The sequence below is a fragment of the Bos taurus genome, chromosome X, assembly GCF_002263795.3.
Source record: "Bos taurus isolate L1 Dominette 01449 registration number 42190680 breed Hereford chromosome X, ARS-UCD2.0, whole genome shotgun sequence".
Classification (NCBI taxonomy): Eukaryota; Metazoa; Chordata; class Mammalia; order Artiodactyla; family Bovidae; genus Bos; species Bos taurus.
Genome location: NC_037357.1, coordinates 121,235,012 through 121,254,788, shown reverse-complemented (window position 1 = coordinate 121,254,788; position 19,777 = coordinate 121,235,012). Strand labels below are relative to the sequence as shown.

At 41.0% G+C, this 19,777-nt stretch overlaps 1 protein-coding gene across 2 annotated transcripts in view; it reads left to right on the top strand.

Moving 5' to 3' along the window:
* Positions 1–19,777, top strand: part of PHEX (phosphate regulating endopeptidase X-linked) — a 221,381-nt gene that overhangs the window by 44,076 nt on the left and 157,528 nt on the right. For both annotated transcript variants that reach the window (XM_024988135.2, NM_001192871.2), the window contains 2 exon segments: positions 11,537–11,623; positions 12,671–12,897. In XM_024988135.2, the coding sequence (XP_024843903.1) occupies positions 11,537–11,623; positions 12,671–12,897 (314 nt within the window).

Sequence of the window (19,777 nt, the reverse complement as noted above, 5' to 3'; positions counted from 1 at the left end):
ATGAGTTTTGCCAGAGCATCCTGGCTGCATGGCTCGGAGGAAAGGGTTGATGTATGGAGATCAGTTCAGAAGGCCCCAGCATGCTGTTTTGTTTTCTAGCTTGGGATCCAGATTAAGGTAGAGTTTGTCTTCCTTGTTACAGAAAACCTCAAGCATTATTAGGTATCCTCTTCTCTCTAACTTCAGCATGAAGGGTCATTGTCTTCTCTCTGTATCTCCCCCACCCCTTTTTTGGGAAACATTTCCAGGCACCTGGAAGAATCAGCTAGGGGAGCTGTAGCCACAGCCAGTGGGTGTGGAAGTTAAGTCTGGTCCGACCAGCCCTTTTGGGTCCTCTGCTTGTGCCAAGGATGCTATTGCTTCCTTTGTTTTACAGGAGAGGATTCTGGGTAAAGAAAGGAAAGAAAGCCCAGTTCTGTATCCTTCACTGTCAGAAACCCAATTTTAGAGGGACAGCTCCCTCGACCACACACTATGGTTTGAATAGCCAAGAATAGAACCTCTGCTGCTCTCACCTCCTCATAGAAGGTGGGAGTGAAAACAGGGGTTAGTTGGGAAGTGGCTTTTTAAACCTATGTTTACAGTGTTTTGATGCTGCTGTCATAGATGAGAGAGGACTTGTGAAGTCTGGAGCTCAGATTTTTTAGGATTTCAGGGATGCAGTATTTATCCCACTCTTCCTCTCCGTAGGGTGTGGTATAAGCAGGAGTTGAAAATAGCTGTCCTGTGTTGTCTTTTTCATTTTGGAAGTCTTACTGGCATAGTGCTGCTTTTTTTTTTTTCCTCTTAAACCAGTGAATTGACTCTCACCTCAAACCCATATTGCATTTCATCTATAAGAAAGGGACTTTTCACAGCTGGGTTTTGTAGAACTGAGGACTAACTTAGACCTAAATAGACCAATGCAAGGAGAGTGTTTCCAGGACAAAAAAAAGTAAAGCTCTCCCTGCAGAATGTTCACGTTGAATTAAAATGGAGCTGCAGAGTAAGGAAATCAGCAAATAAAGGGTAAAGGTCCTGATCTGACTTTGGGTGAGGTGCGGAATGGGGGAGGAGGGAATCTGGACTGGGGATGTCCTGGGGTCACAGGCACCCAGAAGGAATACTAACTGTCAGCTCTACTTTAGTAAAGTTAGGGATGGAGAGGAAGGATGGTGAGTGCTATTGGTTGAAAGTAGTGGTTCTCAAAGTATGTTCCTCTGCTTCAGAATCAGCATTACCTAGGAATTTGTTTGAAATGAAAATTCCTGGGCCCCACCCCAGACCTATTGAATCAGACACTCTGGCAAAAGGACCCAACACTGTATTAACAAGCCCCTTTGACAGACCCACAGCCAGTATACTACTGAATGGTGAAAAGCTGAAAGCCTTCTTGCTAAAATCTGGAACAAGACAAGGGTGCTCACTCTCACCACTTCTATTCAACACAGTATTCTAAGTCCTAGCCACAGCAATCAGAGGAGAAAAGGAATAAAAGGCATGCAAACTGGAAGAGGTAAAATTGTCATTATATGCAGATGACATGATGTTATATGTAGAAAACTCTACAGACTCCACACAAAAACAGCTAAAACTGATAGATGAATTCAGCAAGGGAGAAGGATACAAGATTGACATACAGAAATCTGTTATATTTTTTATATTAACAATTAAATATCAGAAAGGGAAAGTAAAAAAAAATCCCTTTTAAAATCGCATCAAAAAATAAAATAGGAATAAACCTGATCAGGGAGGTGAAAGACTTATTCTAAGAACTATAAAATATGGATAAAGAAAATTAAAGAATATTCAAAGAAATAGAAATATATGCCATGCTCTTGGATTGAAAGAAATAATATTATTAAAATGGCCATACTACCCAAAGCAATCTACACATTTAATGTTGATCCCTATCAAATTGTTGTTTTATTGCTAAGTTGTGTCCAACTCTTTGCAACCCCATGGATTGCAGCGCTCCAGGCCTCCCTGTCCCTCACTATCTCCCACAGTTTGCCCAAGTTCATGTCCATTGAGTTAACGATGCCATCCAACTATCTCATCTGCTCTGTTGCCCCATTCTTCTTTTGCTTTCAGTCTTTCCCAGCATCAGGGTCTTTTCCACTGAGTCAGCTGTTCACATCATGTGGCCAAAGTATTGGAGTTTCAGCTTCAGCATCAGTCTTTCCAATGAATATTCAGGGTTGATTTCCTTTAGGAATGACTGGTTTGATCTCCTTGCTATCCAAGGGACTCTCAAGAGTCTTCTCCAGCACCACAGTTTGAAAGTATCAATTCTTCAGTGTTCAGCCCTCTTTATGATCCAACTGTCATATCCATACATGACTACTGGAAAAACCATAGCTTTGACTAGATGGACCTTTGTGTCCATCTTCGCTTTTTAATATGTGTCTAGGTTTGTCATAGTTTTCCTTCTGAGAAGCAAGTGTCTTAATTTCATGGCTGCAGTCACCATCTGCAGTGATTTTGGAGCCCCCTAAAAAAAAATTTGTCACTGCTTCCACTTTTTCCCCTTCTATTTGCCATAAAGTGATGGGACCAGATGCCATGATCTTAGTTTTTTGAATGTTGAGTTTTAAGCCAGGTTTTTCACTCTCCTCTTTCACCCTCATCAAGAGGGTCTTTAGTTACTCTTCATTTTCTGCCATTAGAGTGGTATCATCTGTATATTTGAGGTTGTTGATATTTCTCCTGGCAATCTTGATTCCAGCTTGTAACTCATCCAGCTCAGGATTTTGCATGATGTACTCTGCATATAAGTTAAATAAGCAGGGTGACAATATACAGCCTTGATATACTCCTTTCCCAATTTGGAACCAGTCCGTTGTTCCATGACCGGTTCTGACTGTTGCTTCTTGACCTGCATATAGGTTTCTCAGAAGGTAGGTAAGGTGGTCTGGTATTCACATCTCTTTAAGAACTTTCCACAGTTTGTTGTGATCCACACAGTCAAAGCCTTTCACATAGTCAATGAAACAGAAGTAGATGTTTTTCTAGAATTCTCTTGCTTTCTCAATGATCCAACAAGTGTTGGCAATTTGATATCTTGTTCTTCTGCCTTTTCTAAATTCAGCTTCTACATCTGGAAGTTCTTGATTCAAGTACTGCTGAAGCCTAGCTTGAAGGATTTTGAGCATAACCTTACCAGCATGGGAAATGAGTGAAAATTACCTATCACATTACCCATGACATTTTTCATATAACTAGAACAAATAATCTTACAATATATATGGAACCATAAAAAACCCAAATTTGCCAAAGCAATCCTGAGGAAAAAGAAGAAAGCTGGAGGCATAACTTTCCCAGACTTCAAATAATACTACAAAGTAATGGTAATCAAAACAGTGTGGTATTGACACAAACACAGATATGTGGATCAATGGGACAAAATAGAGAGCCCAGAAATAAACCTATGCATTTACATTCAATCTTCGACAAAGGAGGCAAGACTATACAATGGATAAAAGATAGTCTCTTTAGCAAGTGGTGTTGGGAAAGCTGGACAGACACATGTATACCAATAAAGTAAGAACATAACCTCTCACCATACACAAAAATAAATTCAAAATGGTTTAAAAACTGAAATATAAGAAGTGACACCATGGAACTCCTAGGAAAGAAAATAGGCCAATGATGCTCTGACATAAATCAGAGGTGGGGGGAGGGATAAATTAGGAGGTTAGGATTAGCAGATACAAATTGCTATATATAAAATAGATTAACAACTAGGTGCAACTGTATAACACAAGGAACTATATTCAATATACTATAATCAAACATAATGAAAGATAATATGAAAGAGAATATATATATATATATGTATACCTGTATCACTTTGCTATAGACCATAAACTAACATAATGTATATCAACTATACTCCAATAAAAACAAAAAGAAGCCCTTCTCATGATACTGATGCATGCTCAAGTTTGGAAACCACTGGTTTGTACTAGGACATAATGTGAAGTTAAGCTTTAGGGACCAGCTAATTTGTTTTAATCAAACCTCACGAGGCCTCCTACCTCTGACTAGGAGCCTCAGGAGTATGTGTCCCTGGTCTCAAATAGGGTTACAGGGCAAAGTGGGTAGGTGGCTCAGTACAGACACACTCCACTGCCGCAAAAACCAGTCTCAGTATAACCTGGGAAGGCATTTCTTTCAGTTATTAATGATGAAGAGCTCTGTCAAGAAAGTCCATGAGGACTGCCTCCGGTTTAGCCACCTGGGGGCCTTGTTCTTACATAGGAAAGAATCTTGCAGAATTTTGCTGGGCACCTGCTGGTCAAATGAGCAAAAGTCAAGGACCTGGATCCAAATCCAAGCTCTAACTTTACTAGCTGAGTTTTCTTGGACAAGTTATTACAGTTTTCTTGCCTGTAGGCTAGGGTTAATGATACATGCTGTTTAGGGTTGGTGGGGGATTAATTGAGGTCATGGACAATACACCTGGCACAGAGCAGGTGCTTAATAAATGAACACTGTCACCAGGGTCCTTGAATGTCTCAGGACTGCTCAGAAAGGACCACTGTGGGGGGTATATAACCATACGTGGCCTTTTCCTTGTAATGTTAAGATGGTAGAAATAGGCAGGAAAAGTGTAATTAATATTTGTCCTATAGGAAAAAACTGAAGATGAATTTTAATGACTCTTTAAGTTCAGCACAGGCCTTACATTGAATTACCTGCTAAGATACAAATTATCTAAATAGGAAAGCTATTTTTCTGAGTTAAAATATCATGTTGGCAGATTCATTGTAATGCTATGCCATCAAGGAGTGATTTTAAAATTTAATTTAAATTATTTTGAAGTGTGACCCTGATAAGCGAAATCCTTAAAAATTCACTTACAAGTGAACATAATAAAAGAGTTACCTTCTGTTAGACTTCTGTAGTGTCTGGCATTTGTATAAAATTAATTTCATTCTGGGTCAAAGAGGTCCTTGATGCTAAAATGGGGATATTTTTATGTTATTTGGTAACCCATGATTTATATTGATGAGTTAGAGGTTTTTAATGCCCCTAAAATAATCTCTGTCCCTTTTTCTTAAGCTAGTGCCAACCAACAATTATCATTTATGAGACGATCATAAAAAATGAACAGAGGAAAGCCTTCTGACAGCTTCTCTCCCTACATTTGAGTGGGAGTTTTCCAGAAGAATGAGAAATACCAGCTCTTATTGTCTTTTCAGTATGTCAAACAGACTCAGTTAATCCCATGCTTGACCAGCTATGGGGCTGAGGAACTGCAAAGTCAAGTGTCACACAATTCGTGTGAAAACATGAGGGTTATGGGATCCACAGACCATGACTTAGTTAACTTGGATTTTATTTTTTTTAATGAGAATAACAACAGGCTTTGCAAGCTGATTTAGAGTCTCCACGTCTAACTGCATAAGAATTTAATACCCATGAAGTGTGAGTTAGAAAAATGAAATTTTTCAGTACAGTAAATAAAGTGAGGAGCCTGGAAACCAAATTGAAGTCTGTAGCCTGGAAAATCAACAGAGACTAAAAATAGTAAGATTAGAGGTGACATTCAACCATGGACCAGCCAAAGGTGGTTTTTAAGTACCACCAAAGGAGAAACCAGACCATCATATGATAGGTTTAAAAAAATAGATGTGTCTAGAGAATATTCTGTTTATTATGTAGGTGTGGAAGGGCACGTTTTCCCTTAAAACGTAGATCTGGTTTTCTAAAGTTTTGAGTTTTCCTGTACTTTCTCTCACTAGAATTAAGAGGACACTTCCCCTGGATTCTGAGGGAAATACTTATCTGCATGAAATTGAGAATTCAATTTGACAAGGTTTTACAATGCAGTTGCTGCTTCTATTAAGCAAATCAGGCAAACAGCTCCAGCGAACTCTTAGCAAATAGCCAGAGAGTCCCCTTTAGAACTGGCGCACAAAATGATTACAGGGTCTGAGAAAGAACACAGAGGAGCGAGTTTTGAAAGAATCCCTGTGCTCATTACTTCTTGGCCTTTTGGCTGAGATCAAGTGAAGAATCCCTGTGCTCTGAGAGCCATCTTTAAATGGCATCAGCTTAACACCAGAGTTCTTGGTAGGTGTTTGCTCACAGGCCTAAAACTTTGTTTGTGTGGAGTTTTTGAAAACAGTCTTAGTTGGGAAAGTCTTAAATATTGCAGAAACTCCAAATGATTGGCCTGAGCTGAACATGATTATCCTGAGCTCCCGACTTACCAGGGGCCTGCCAAGTCCTCAGGAGTATCACTGTTCCTTTGGAATGCTGTCTTGTTCCAGAGCTCTCAGTAAATGCCCTGTCTGAGCGGAAGTAGACTGAATGAGTAGAATTGATAGTCATATCTGGCTTCTGTGCTTAAAGGAGGTGGAATGCTAAGTGTCCCCCTCCCCCCTCCCTCATAGAAGAGAAGGAAAGTGGAAGTGGATGGTTAACCCACGACTGTTGGTGAAAAAAAGACTTGGGTAGCTTAAAAACCGGTATTTGCCCACCTGCCAATGCAAGGGACACAGGTTAGATCCCTGGTCAGGGAAGATCACACAGGCTGTGGTGGGGCAACCAAGCCTGTGTGCCACAGCTGCTGAAGCCTGCATGCTCCAGAGCCCGTGCTCCACAAGAGAGTGGCCCCCGCTCTGTAGCTGGAGAAAGCCCAAGAGCAGCAACAGAGACCCAGCACAGCCACAAATCAATACTTTTTAAAAAACAGTATTCAATGCTGCGATGAACATTGGGGTACACGTGTCTCTTTCCCTTCTGGTTTCCTCAGTGTGTATGCCCAGCAGTGGGATTGCTGGATCATAAGGCAGTTCTATTTCCAGTTTTTTAAGGAATGTCCACACTGTTCTCCATAGTGGCTGTACTAGTTTGCATTCCCACCAACAGTGTAAGAGGGTTCCCTTTTCTCCACACCCTGTCCAGCAGCAGATGAATGGATAAGAAAGCTGTGGTACATATACACAATGGAGTATTACTCAGCCATTAAAAAGAATACATTTGAATCAGTTCTAATGAGGTGGATGAAACTGGAGCCTATTATACAGAGTGAAGTAAGCCAGAAGGAAAAACATCAATACAGTATACTAACACATATATATGGAATTTAGAAAGATGGTAACAATAACCCGGTGTACGAGACAGCAAAAGAGACACTGACATATAGAACAGTCTTATGGACTCTGTGGGAGAGGGAGAGGGTGGGAAGATTTGGGAGAATGACATTGAAACATGTAAAATATCATGTAAGAAACGAGTTGCCAGTCCAGGTTTGATGCACGATACTGGATACTTGGGGCTACTGCACTGGGACGACCCAGAGGGATGATATGGGGAGGGAGGAGGGAGGAGGGTTCAGGATGGGGAACACATGTATACCTGTGGCGGATTCATTTTGATATTTGGCGAAACTAATACAATTATGTAAAGTTTAAAAATAAAATAAAATTTAAAAAAAAGAAAACAAAACAAAAGAACAACAACAAAAAAACAGTATTCACAAAACACAGATGAAATCTTGGATCTCATTGTGTGATATAGGGACTGGAATGTGAGAAAAGGAGATTATGGATGTTAGTATAATCAGGACATTGCTGATTATAAAAAGAAATAAGAGAAGTCCAGTTTCTCACATTTCATTTGCACAAAAAACTCTCTCAGACTTTCCTTGAGAGGAATTCGACTCGGCAGACACTGAACACCAGCCGTGCCAATTGCTGAGCTCCAGTGTTCAAAGATGAATGTGACCCAGGCTCCTGCCCCAGACAGCACTTGATCTAGTGGCGAACAGATATTGTGAATGCCAATTTTATGTTGTGATAATATTTGAGGCCCAATGATCAAAAATACCTTCTTTATGAAAATTATCTCATGATTCCTCCCCTGTGAGGCCAAGCCTGTGTTACAAAGGTATGGGCAAAACCAACTTCCATATGGACTGTGGATCTAAATGTGAACCAGTGAAGATTCTAGAGGGAATCACTGGTACTATCTTCATGACCTCAGGGTAGGCAAGGATTTCTTAAATGAGACACAAAACATGCTTACCAAGATGGAAGAAAATGATCACTGATCACATTGGACTGCATTAATGTTTCCACTCGTTACCTGATACCATTAGGAAAATGAAGTCTATGGAATGGAAGAAGACTGCAGTACAAATACTCAACAAAGGACTCGTGTGTGTAGAATATATAAAGAACTTCTATAAATCAGTAAGGAACTGGTTTATAGATTACCAATAGAAATGTGGGAAATAGAGTTGAGTAAGCACTTCATAAAAGAAGATGTTGGTTGTCTTGATTGGAGATAATACCTGGAAGGGAGTACAAGGGGCTCCTGGGGTTCTGGTCAGACTGTTGGTTATGCGGGTGTTTACTCCATGAAGATCCTTCAAATTATGATTGGGGCACATTTCTGTAGGTATGTTATAATTTCACTGAAAAAGTTTACAGAAAGAAAAGGCCTTGCTGTCGAGGATGAGGAATGCAGGCAGCATATTTTCAGACATCCTCTCTATTGCCTCTACTGTGGAAGCAGAGGAAATGCTTTGGCTGGTAGGGCAGATCTAGTTTGTACACGAGTCATATGCAAGGAGTGCCAGTGTCTTGGGTTAGCAGAAGGCCTTTGGCTACTGATATCCTGAGAAGGGAGGACAAAAAAGCATTTATGGAGGAAGCACTAGAAACGAGCTTGATTACTTTACAATTCTGTGTATAGCTAACTCAGCCTGGAAGCCTGTTAAAGCCACTGTTGATCGATCACTTACCATGTGCTGTGGCATTGAGAAGGGACTTTCTGTGCATTATAGTGTTTGATTGTCACCGCAGCTCCAGGAGATAGACACTATTATTTGTCCAGATTTACAGATGAAGAAACTGAGGCTTGGAGAGATTAAGTAACTTGCTCAAGCTCCAGCTAAAAGGAGCAGCAAGCTGCAACTGGAACCCGTGTATTTGTGATTGAAAACCCTTGACTGTGTCTGTTATTTTGCATTTTGGGGGACAAAACCAATTTTATTTGAGTGTAGTGAGAAGAAAAAATATCCTGTACACATGCGCACATGGTGCGTGCGTGCACACACACACATCAAATTTTAATCATCATAGGCACTGTGAAACTGATTTTCAAGCCTAAGGGTTGTTGCACTCTAGGTCACTATGAGCTGGAGTTTTCCTTTTCTGTTGTAACATTGTTGGAAATACCTAGATGGAGGTGACAGGAGACTAAGACATCTTCCAGGAAACAATGCAGACTATGATAGGAATACCCTTATATGGGTGACCCGTGAGTCCTCAGTTCTTTAAGGACATTTTAATAACCCGAATAATTGCCTTTGTTAGACTTTGTTTTCTACTCATTAATGACTCTCCAGGCTAGATTTTACACTTCTTACCACTAATTGAAATACAGAGATACATAAAATGGATGCTGCCAGCTGATTGTCCCAACGCTGTCTGCATATCAACATTCTCCTGCCTGCTTGGGTTTGAAGAGAAGGGGAGGAAAAGGGAACAGTAGGACAAGGAACCTGTGGCAGCTGAATTTGTTTCAAAGGCCAAATTATGGTACAGAAACTAGAATTTTGACACATAAGAATTATTGATATTTGTGCACGGTTAGTGTTTTGGTCGGAGAAGGTGATGGCACCCCACTCCAGTACTCTTGCCTGGAAAATCCCATGGACGGTGGAGCCGGGTAGGCTGCAGTCCATGGGGTCGTTAAGAGTCGGACACGACTGAGCGACTTCCCTTTCACTTTTCACTTTCACGCATTGGAGAAGGAAATGGCAACCCACTCCAGTGTTCTTGCCTGGAGAATTGCAGGGACGGGGGAGCCTGGTGGGCTTCCGTCTATGGGGTCGCACAGAGTCAGACACGACTGAATCGACTTAGCAGCAGCAGCAGCAGCAGCAGCAGCAGCAGCAGCAGTGTTTTGGTATTGCCCTACTTAACATATATGTGTTCTCTTTTCCCCTTCTCGTGATACACAGAGTGCCCTGGGTACATAACTCAGGTTGATATGTACTATTTTGAGTTCTTTTGTGTCATGGCTCTTTTTTGGTCCCCAGGGTATTCATGTTTGCAGCCTGTGGAGTGTTTATAACATCAGGATAATATTACATCTCCATATGAAATTTGGTTTATTTAATTTCAAATATGTCTCCCCAGCAATCCAGTGAGTGTGGAAGCAGTGTGGTGGAAAGGCACACGATCTGATTTGAATAGAAATATATGTAGGTATAGTTTTAGAGATTTCTGTTTATTAAAAAAAGAAATTCCCTTCCTTTATCGTTGGGGCTAGTTATCCCACTTTTATTGCTGTGATAATACACAAGGAAGAAACAAGTTGGAATAATTGAAAATGCCCACATTGAGCTCAATTTATTTTATTTGAATATATCTAGTTATCTGGACTTATTTGATGTATAGATGTTTACAGAAAACTAGACAGAAGCTCTAGGTTGCATTTTTTGAAATGTAGAACTTCTAGTTTAGAAGTAGATTTCTGCTGTAGGGAATATGTTATTATTTATTAATTTGATTAGCTCTGTACGTTGTATCTTGAAGCTATTCAAAATACTGTCGGAGCATCTGTTGTATCATTTGGAGGCTGCTAAGTTGTTTCAGAAATAAATGCCAAATGCCCTGACAACTGCAATTTGACATAGCTCTGTGTAGGCAGTGCCATGGTGCTGTGTGGGAATTCTTTGTCTTGGCTTCTTGTTGGTAAACTGATATTCTTAAATACATCCAAGGTGTTATTTTGTGGGCAGGGTAGTTTTTATTGAGTCTTTAGCTTTCCTATTTCCTTATTTAAAGAAATAGTGACAGCTGTCATTTTCTACCTTCAAACAATAACATCAGTGATTTTATAGATAGAAAATCCTTTTCCAGGTGGGCTTGCGTCCATGCTGGCAACCATTTTGTATACATGGCCTCATTTTAAATGGCCAGGACTTTGAATGTGTAAATGGACAGGTTTTCAGGCGATTTGGGTAGGGGCAATTTCCATTCTTGCTTCTCCATTTCCTGTCTAAACAACATCTACCAGGGCCACAGCATGTATAGGCAACATTGAATAAAACTTCTAATGAGAAATTTCTTCCAGGTGACCTCCCCGAGAGGCTGGACTGTGAAGAAATCTTAAGAAACTGACCCTGATGAAATTGCCTCTGTTGAGAATATTACTCAGTGCAGAAACAGGGAATAGAATTCAGTTATTTTTGGTTCTTGAAAAAATGAATTCTGTTTGGTGTGTGTGTGTGTGTGTGTGTGTGTGTGTGTGTGTGTAGGTGGCAGAAAACATTAACCCCCGTAGAAGGTCAAGTCTCAGTTGGAAGTGGGAGAACCCTGGAGAAGAGAATGTTAACTATTTTTTATTTGAATCTCCAGCAACTTGGAATCGTTTCTGCTGTCTGCATATCTTTTATAGATTTATCTTTTCCAGGGTTGTCTGTCTTTACATTTAATTTTCTGGAGGCTGGCACTGTGATTATCAAATGACCTCTAACTCAGCATCACCTGTGGATGGATACTAATGAATCCTTTTTTAACCTTCCTAGCACTTTTGGAGAAATCAATCAGTAGAAGACGGGACACTGAAGCAATACAGAAAGCCAAAATCCTTTATTCATCTTGCATGAATGAGAGTGAGTAATAAAGAAAATAAAATAACTTATCACCCTTATTTTCCAGAGCTCTATTAATGTTTAAAGATATTGTTTAAGGAGAAAGAGAACTACTAAGAATTCTACTAAGAATGTTGCTTAAAGAAAGGAGCTCTTTTCCAAGGCTGGGTTTTAACTACCCCTGTCTTAATGGTCTGTTGCTAGCTTGATGGATCAACTAGGAAAATTTTATTCCTATGGATGGCTTAGACTCTTTGGGTATCAGTTAGTCTGTGAGACATGGGTATGGTCAGAAGGGCAAACTGTACTGCATGTGGTAGAGAAAGCTGAATCTGGAGGCTAGATCTGGTTTGAGAAGGAGCCTATGAGGGAGGGCACTTGGGAGTGTTACTGTGTTCTTTGGAACCTCCTGGACCCTAGAGAAATCCAGATTTCCGGGCAGGCCAGGCTCCTTCTGCTTCTCCATCAGCTTGACAGGCATGTTTGTTGGGGACCTTAGGCCTGTCTCAGCATCTTGGGTCTGATTGGAATGAAAAGAGACACTGGACATTCTACCTGGTCCTCTTTCTCAAGGCTATTGCAGAAAGAGGTGAGTGCCTCTGGGAAATGTATTAACTTGTTTAGGTTTTGGGATGTTGTTTGGTGACCTGGAAGAGGGCAGTAAAAGATAATGAAAGTGTGTGAAGCAATAATTCATTTTTACTGGGGACTGATTAGTCTTATTGAGCAGTTTCCTTTAGTTAGGGTTGTCCCTCAGTCTTGCAGAGTGTTCTCAGCTTAATTGCTTATTGGCTCTGGTCGATATAGTAAGCACACCTTCCACTGTTGGGAATATCAGGCAGGTTCCCCGTTAGCTCTCCTGGCAAGAACATCAGGCTTAGACAGTCACATTGAAGTGGGAGTCATAGGTAGTTCTATCTCTGTGGTTATGGGCAACACACTGTACCTCTCCCTAAAAAATTAGGTTGGGGCCCTACTGGAATTTTCTCTTGAGAAGATATATGTGCTTCCTAGTTTGGTGATCCAGTTTGCAAATCTAAGTCTCCCTTCCTACTTACTCCCTTTCAGAAGCCATCGAAAAAGCGGATGCCAAGCCACTACTACATATCCTGCGGCACTCACCTTTCCGCTGGCCTGTGCTCGAATCCAATATTGGTCCTGAAGGGGTCTGGTCAGAGAGAAAGTTCAGCCTTCTGCAGACCCTTGCAACGTTTCGTGGCCAATACAGCAATTCTGTGTTCATCCGTTTATATGTGTCCTCTGATGACAAGATGTCCAACGAACACATCTTGAAGGTACAGTGAGGACTCATTCATCATGCTTGTTCAATCCAAGGTTAGCCTTTTGGGTTGCCTTCCCAGGGAAAAAGACTCATACCACCTTAGTGAAATGACAAAAGTTGAAAATTCTGCTAAATCTTAAGATCTAGACTATTCTTTGCCAGATTTGCAGATTGTAAATCATGAACAAACTGGTTATGTCAGCCTTTCAAGAAGCCAGTGAGTGGGTTTCAAGTGATCTGTGATCTGGCCATTAAATATCTACCCTGAGCATGTGTGGGACCCCTTAATTCTAGTGGGGAGAGATGGGCTGAGACTTTCTGAACTCTGCTCTTCCCCTCCCCTCATTCCTCTGACAAAGGAGTGAATACATGCTCTGGTTCCTTGTTTTCCTTTCACTAAGATCTTGTGTACATGCCCCAAATGTCATTGGCAAGTTCAGTCTTGAATCTTTTGTCTTTCCTTTCAGAGGATAAGGCAAAACTTGTTCTAAGTGCTTGGTTGCATTTTCTGTTGGGAGAGTAAGCATCTCTTCCATAAAGGAATGGGCCACAAGGACATACCCTGAGGTGTGGAGTATGGCACTGGAAAGTCATGCTGCAAAGTCAGGAAGTCGTCAGAAAACTGCCAACAGCAGAAGATTCATCAGTCAGAGAACTTAGCAAGAATGCAAACAGTACTTCTTAAATTGTTTTGTCTTTTGATTCCGTTTGTTTTTTTGCTTCTACAATTCCTTTAGTAATGAAAATTTTGTTGAACCATCAATTTTCTCCCCCATTCTGTTCTTTGTTAAATCAGAAAATATTAATGATATAGCGATACTCTTTATTGGAGTAGAGTTGTTTTACATTGCTGGGTCAGTTTCTGCTGTACAGCAAAGTGAGTCAGTCGTATGTGTGCGTATATCCCGTTTTCTAGATTTCCTTCCCATTTAGATCAGCACAGAGCACTGAGTAGAGTTCTCTGTGCTATGCAGTAGGTTCTCATTTGTTCGTGCTTGCTCAGTTGTGTCCGACTCTTTGTAGCCCCGTGGACTGTAATCCAGGTTCCTCTGTCCGTGGGAATTCTCAAACAAGAACACTGGAGTAGGTTGCCATTTCCTTCTCCAAGGTTCTCATCGGTTACCTATTTTTTTACATAATAGTGGATGTATGTCAATCCCAATCTCCCAGTTCACCCCACCCTCCCTCCTTTCCCTATTATGTTTGTTCTCTACATCTGTGCCTCTATTTCTGCTTTACAAATAAGATACCATTTTTCTAGATTTCATGTATGTGCTTTAATATATGACATTTGTTTTTCTGACTTCACCCGGTATAACAGTCTCTAGGTCCAGTCACGTCTCTGCAAATGGCACAATTTCTTTCCTTTTTATGGCTGAGTAATATTCCATTGATATATGTACCATAGCTTCTTGATCCATTCCTCTGTTGATGGACATTTAGGTTGCTTCCATGTCCTGGCTGTTGTAAATAGTGCTGAAATGAACACTGGGGTGCATGTGTCTTTTTGAATTATGTTTTTTTTCTCGGTATATGACCAGGAGTAGGATTGCTGGGTCATATGATAGTTCAATTTGGTACATTGATATCTAAATCATATAAATATAAAAATTTTAGGATATATTATTCTCTCCTGATATAAGTTAACTTTAAAAAATCTATATACTGGAGTTTATTTTTTTAGTAATACCAAGGGACTGGCAAACTTTTTTTCTGTAAAGGATCAGATAGGAAATATTTTAGGCTGTGTGGGCTATAATGATCTCTGTTTCAACTGTTCACCTCTGCTGTTATATGTGGTAAAGCAGCTATAGACAGGATGTACATAAATGAAGATGGCTGTATGGTGGGCTGGCCTGCAGACTGTAGTTTGTCCATCTTTAATTTAGACAATGGCTGCCTCAATAAAAAATCTTTAGTCATTGAAAGAATTCCCATCTCTTCAACAGGCAATTTTAAGCTACAGAGACAGCTGGATTTTTGTGTTGGGTGATGGAACAACAGCAAGGTGCTGAGAATATTCTAATGCTCTCAGCATAAGACATGCTCTTCAGTGCTCTATGATGATGCTGATGGCCCAATTGACCGCTGTCCCATGTTGACAGATTACTCACTTAAAACAAACCAACCAACAAACCATGTTTTAAGACTGTCCTTCTTGGTAACTTCCCTGGCAGTCCAGTGGTTAAGACTCCCTGCTCCCAGTGTATGGAGTTTACCTGTTTACCTGGCTAGGAAACTAGGATCTCACATTCCATGTGGCCTAAAAAAACCAGACTTTTGTTTTAATTTCAGAATTATTGTGATATCCTGTATTGTGCAAATACATTAAGTGGTGTTTTTTAAAATATGTATTTTATTTTTTTAATTAGAGGATAATTACTTTATAATATCATGATGGTTTTTGCCATATATCAACATGAATCAATATTAGGTATACATATGTCCCCTCCCTCTTGAACCTCCCTCCCACTTCCCACCCATCCCACCCCTCTAGGCTGTCACAGAGCCCTGGCTTTGGGTTCCCTGTGTTATACACTGAACTTCCACTGGCTGTCTGTTTTACATATGGTGATATATATGTTTCAATGCTATTCTCTCATATCATCCTGCCCTCTCCTTCCCCCACTATGTCCAAAATGTCTGTGTCTCCGAAGCAGCAAGGGAAAAGCAACAAATAACACACAACAGGATTCCCCATAAGGCTAACAGCTGATCTTTCAAGAGAAATCTGCAGGCCAGAAGGAAATGGCAGGATATACTTATAGTGATGAGAGGGAAAAACCTACATACAACCAAGATTACTCTATCCAGCAAGGATATCATTCAGATTTGAAGGACAAATCAAAAGCTTCATAGACAAACAAAAGCTAAGAGAATTCAGCACTTCCAAAAAGCAAACCCCAAATAATAAAGTAAACAGGATCATACTTATCAATAATTACCCTAAGTGGTGTTTTGAAGTAAGTTAATTTTCAGTTTTGCTGATTATCCTCTAAAAAAGTTAACAGTTGGTCTTTGATTCAGGTTCCAAATAAGAATCACATGCACATTTAGTTGATATATCTATTTTAATCTACAGCATACTAAATTTGACTGATTTCAGGGTAACCTCATACCTAATGAGAGAAAATTCTTGTTTATAGGAGAATCACAGCTTTAAAAGGCAGGAGAAATAATAGGACTTCAAGATTCATTTCAGTTCAGTTGCTCAGTCATGTCTGACTCTTCACGATCCCATGAACTGCAGCACGCCAGGCCTCCCTGTCCACTACCAACTCCCGGAGTTTACTCAAACTCATGTCCACTGAGTCAGTGATGACATCCAACCATCTCATCCTCTGTGGTCCCTTTCTCCTCCCGCCTTCAATCTTTCCCAGCATCAGGGTCTTTTCAAATGAGTCAGTTCTCCACATCAGTTGGCCAAAGTATTGGAGTTTCAGCTTCAGCATCAGTCCTTCCAATGAATATTCAGGACTGATTTCCTTTAGGATGGACTGGTTGGATCTCCTTGCTGTCCAAGGGGACTCTCAAGAGTCGTCTCCAACACCACAGTTCAAAAGCATCAATTCTTCAGTGCTCAGCTTTCTTTACAGTCCAACTCTCACATCCATACATGACCACTGGAAAAACCATAGCCTTGACCAGATGGACCTTTGTTGGCAAAGTAATGTCTCTGCTTTTAAATATGCTGTCTAGGTTGGTCATAACTTTCCTTCCAAGGAGCAAATGTCTTTTAGTTTCATGGCTGCAGTCACCATCTGCAGTGATTTTGGAGCCTCCCAAAGTAAAATCTGTCACTGTTTCCATTGCTTCCCCATCTGTTTGCCATGAAGCGATGGGACCAGATGCCATGATCTTAGTTTTCTGAATGTTGAGTTTTAAGCCAACTTTTTCACTCTCCTCTTTCACTTTCATCAAGAAGCTCTTTAGTTTTTCTTCGCTTTCTGCCATAAGGGTGGTGTTATCTGCATATCTGAGGTTATTGATATTTCTCCCAGCAATCTTGATTCCAGCTTGTGCTTCATCCAGCCCAGTGTTTCTCATGATGTACTCTGCATATAAGTTAAACAAGCAGGGTGACAATATACAGCCTTGACATACTCCTTTCCCAATTTGGAACCAGTCTGTTGTCCCATGTCCAGTTCTAACTGTTGCTTCCTGACCTGCATACAGATTTCTCAGCTTTAAAAGGCAGGAGAAATAATAGAACTTAAATATTACCTTTTAAAAAAATCCCTAATGAATAAAAGGATCAAAGCAACTGTCGTCAATGGCTGCTAAAACTATTAGATGAATGGTTGATGGGAAAATTCAGGAGAGAGCAGACTGATATCAGATGAATGCAAATATCAATGGTAGGCCATTGCTAAAAGTGGGACAACCAGATTTTTTTGTGTGCCTCCTGATACTGTACAGTGGGAAGCATAAGCTATCACCAATGATGCCAAAAGAAAAGAAAAGAAAAAAAGAACTTGGGTCTAATCAAGCCTGTAGTTTGAATACCAGCTTATGGGAAACATGAGTATAGAGGATCACAATAATCAATTTTTAACAGCTTGCCTTGCACACTTATTATTCAGTTAAACTGATCCTAGAGACACTGAACTGTCAATAATATAGCACTTTCCAAATGTAAGGAGGTACTCATGTGCTTACTACTGCTCTCCTCTGCCAAGGTAGCAGCTTCTTTCAAACTGATGTGTTTGAGCATGGCCTGGCATTTGAGTGCAGTGTGTGTTTGCTTTAGGTATATCCCTGTTCATACCGTTTTGTGTGAGGGGCTATTCACACACCTGAATTAACAGGTTAGAGCTACAGTCTTTCTAACCATGACACAGCTGCTAGAAATTCAAGCATATGTCTAGGTATTGGTAGGAACAGCTTTCTTCTGAGATCTGCATAAAGCTCGGTGAACCTGATAACAAAAACTAGTGTATCGATGGCTGCCAATGTTGTAAAATTTGTGAGTGTTGCTTTTGTTAGAAGTAGTTAAATCTCTAAAAAAAAAATCTAACTGAATATTTGGAGCCCATGAAGCACTGTTTAAGTTTTGTGGAACGTAATTTGAAAACGACTACCATAGTGGGAAAAAGAGTAGGCTTTGGTGTTTAAAGAGATTGAGACTTGGCTTTGTGATCTACTCACTGAATGTCTGTGCAGGTTGTTTCGCCTCTCAGTCTCATTTTCCCCAGGTGTAATGAAAGGTTGATTTGAATTTACTTTTCACTGTTGCTGTGAGATTTAAATGGGATGAACTTGCTGACAATTCACAGGACAGATACTGGTGCACAGTAGCATGTGGCAAAAGGTACCTTTCTCTTAAATCATGATCAGGCAGCTTGTCAGAACCATTTGGGGAATGTTTCTCTTCAATTTTTGTGCCAAACATACATCTCAGATCTCAAATTCAGATGCACAGATTCCAGATTCCAGATCAGTCACTCAGTCGTGTCCGATTCTTTGCGACCCCATGAATCGCAGCACGCCAGGCCTCCCTGTCCATCACAAACTCCCGGAGTTCACTGAGACTCACATCCATCGAATCAGTGATGCCATCCAGCCATCTCATCCTCTGTTGTCCCCTTCTCCTCCTGCCCCCAATCCCTCCCAGCATCAGAGTCTTTTCCAATGAGTCAACTTTTGGGTGGCCAAAGTACTGGAGTTTCAGCTTTAGCATCATTCCTTCCAAAGAAATCCCAGGGCTGATCTCCTTCAGAATGGACTGGTTGGATCTCCTTGCCGTCCAAGGGACTCTCAAGAGTCTTCTCCAACACCATAGTTCAAAAGCATCAATTCTTCGGTGCTCAGCCTTCTTCACAGTCCAACTCTCACATCCATACATGACCATAGGAAAAACCATAGCCTTGACTAGATGACCCTTTGTTGGCAAAGTAAAGGTACCTTTCTCTTAAATCATGATCAGGCAGCTTGTCAGAACCATTTGGGGAATGTTTCTCTTCAATTTTTGTGCCAAACATACATCTCAGATCTCAAATTCAGATGCACAAGAAGCAGCCATTTTCGTTAGTCAGTCTCATCTCTGTCGCTGAACTCCCACCCCACCTTCTAGTTGGAAAGTGAGCCAGTCTAGGCCCGTCCTCACTTGGCAGCTGCTTCATTTCTCAGCCTTCCCCTAGGGCAGTGATCCCCAACCCTTTTGGCACCAGGGACCAGTTTCTTGGAGGACCGTTTTCCCATGGACCGGGAGTGGGGGATGATTCAAGTCCATTACATTTATTGTCACTTTATTTCTCTTATGATTACATTAGCTCTACCTCAGACATCAGTCATTAGATCCTGGAGGTTGGGGACCCCTGTCCTAGGGGACTGGAGACCCTCTGATCATCAGTTATCTATTTCTGAAAAGAAACGTACCATCCCAGCCCCTGTGACTCCTTCAGCTGTGCCTCTCTGCTGCTGGGGCCCTGGGCCCCCAACTCCCTCTCAAATCCTGCCATTTTCTAGGGACATTGACCGGTCCCTCTGCTCATAAGAAACTCTTGACTTCTTTGACTGCCTCAAAGGTCGTCTTTCTGCTCTGGGAGAACTCTCTCTTACCCCTAAACTCTTCTCCCTCAATGCATTTAGACTTCCTTTTCCATCACATTCTATTGCTATTTTCCTCGATGTTCTAGGCTTTTCTAATCCCACAAACCCATGGGGATAAGGGAAAAAAAAAACCTGCCTTGGGAAGGCACATCACTGTGGGCATACTCTTGGGTGGTATCTTTGGGTGAAGAAAAAAGGCACTCTTCCAGTGGGTATTCCCATGCCGAGGACATGTGGTTTGGCAAGCTGGGGCGGCTCAAAGCTACATGATGGTGCTCAAGTTCCCCTGTGGCAGAATGACACAAAATTTGCCACAGACTTAAATGGAAGAAAGGAAAAAC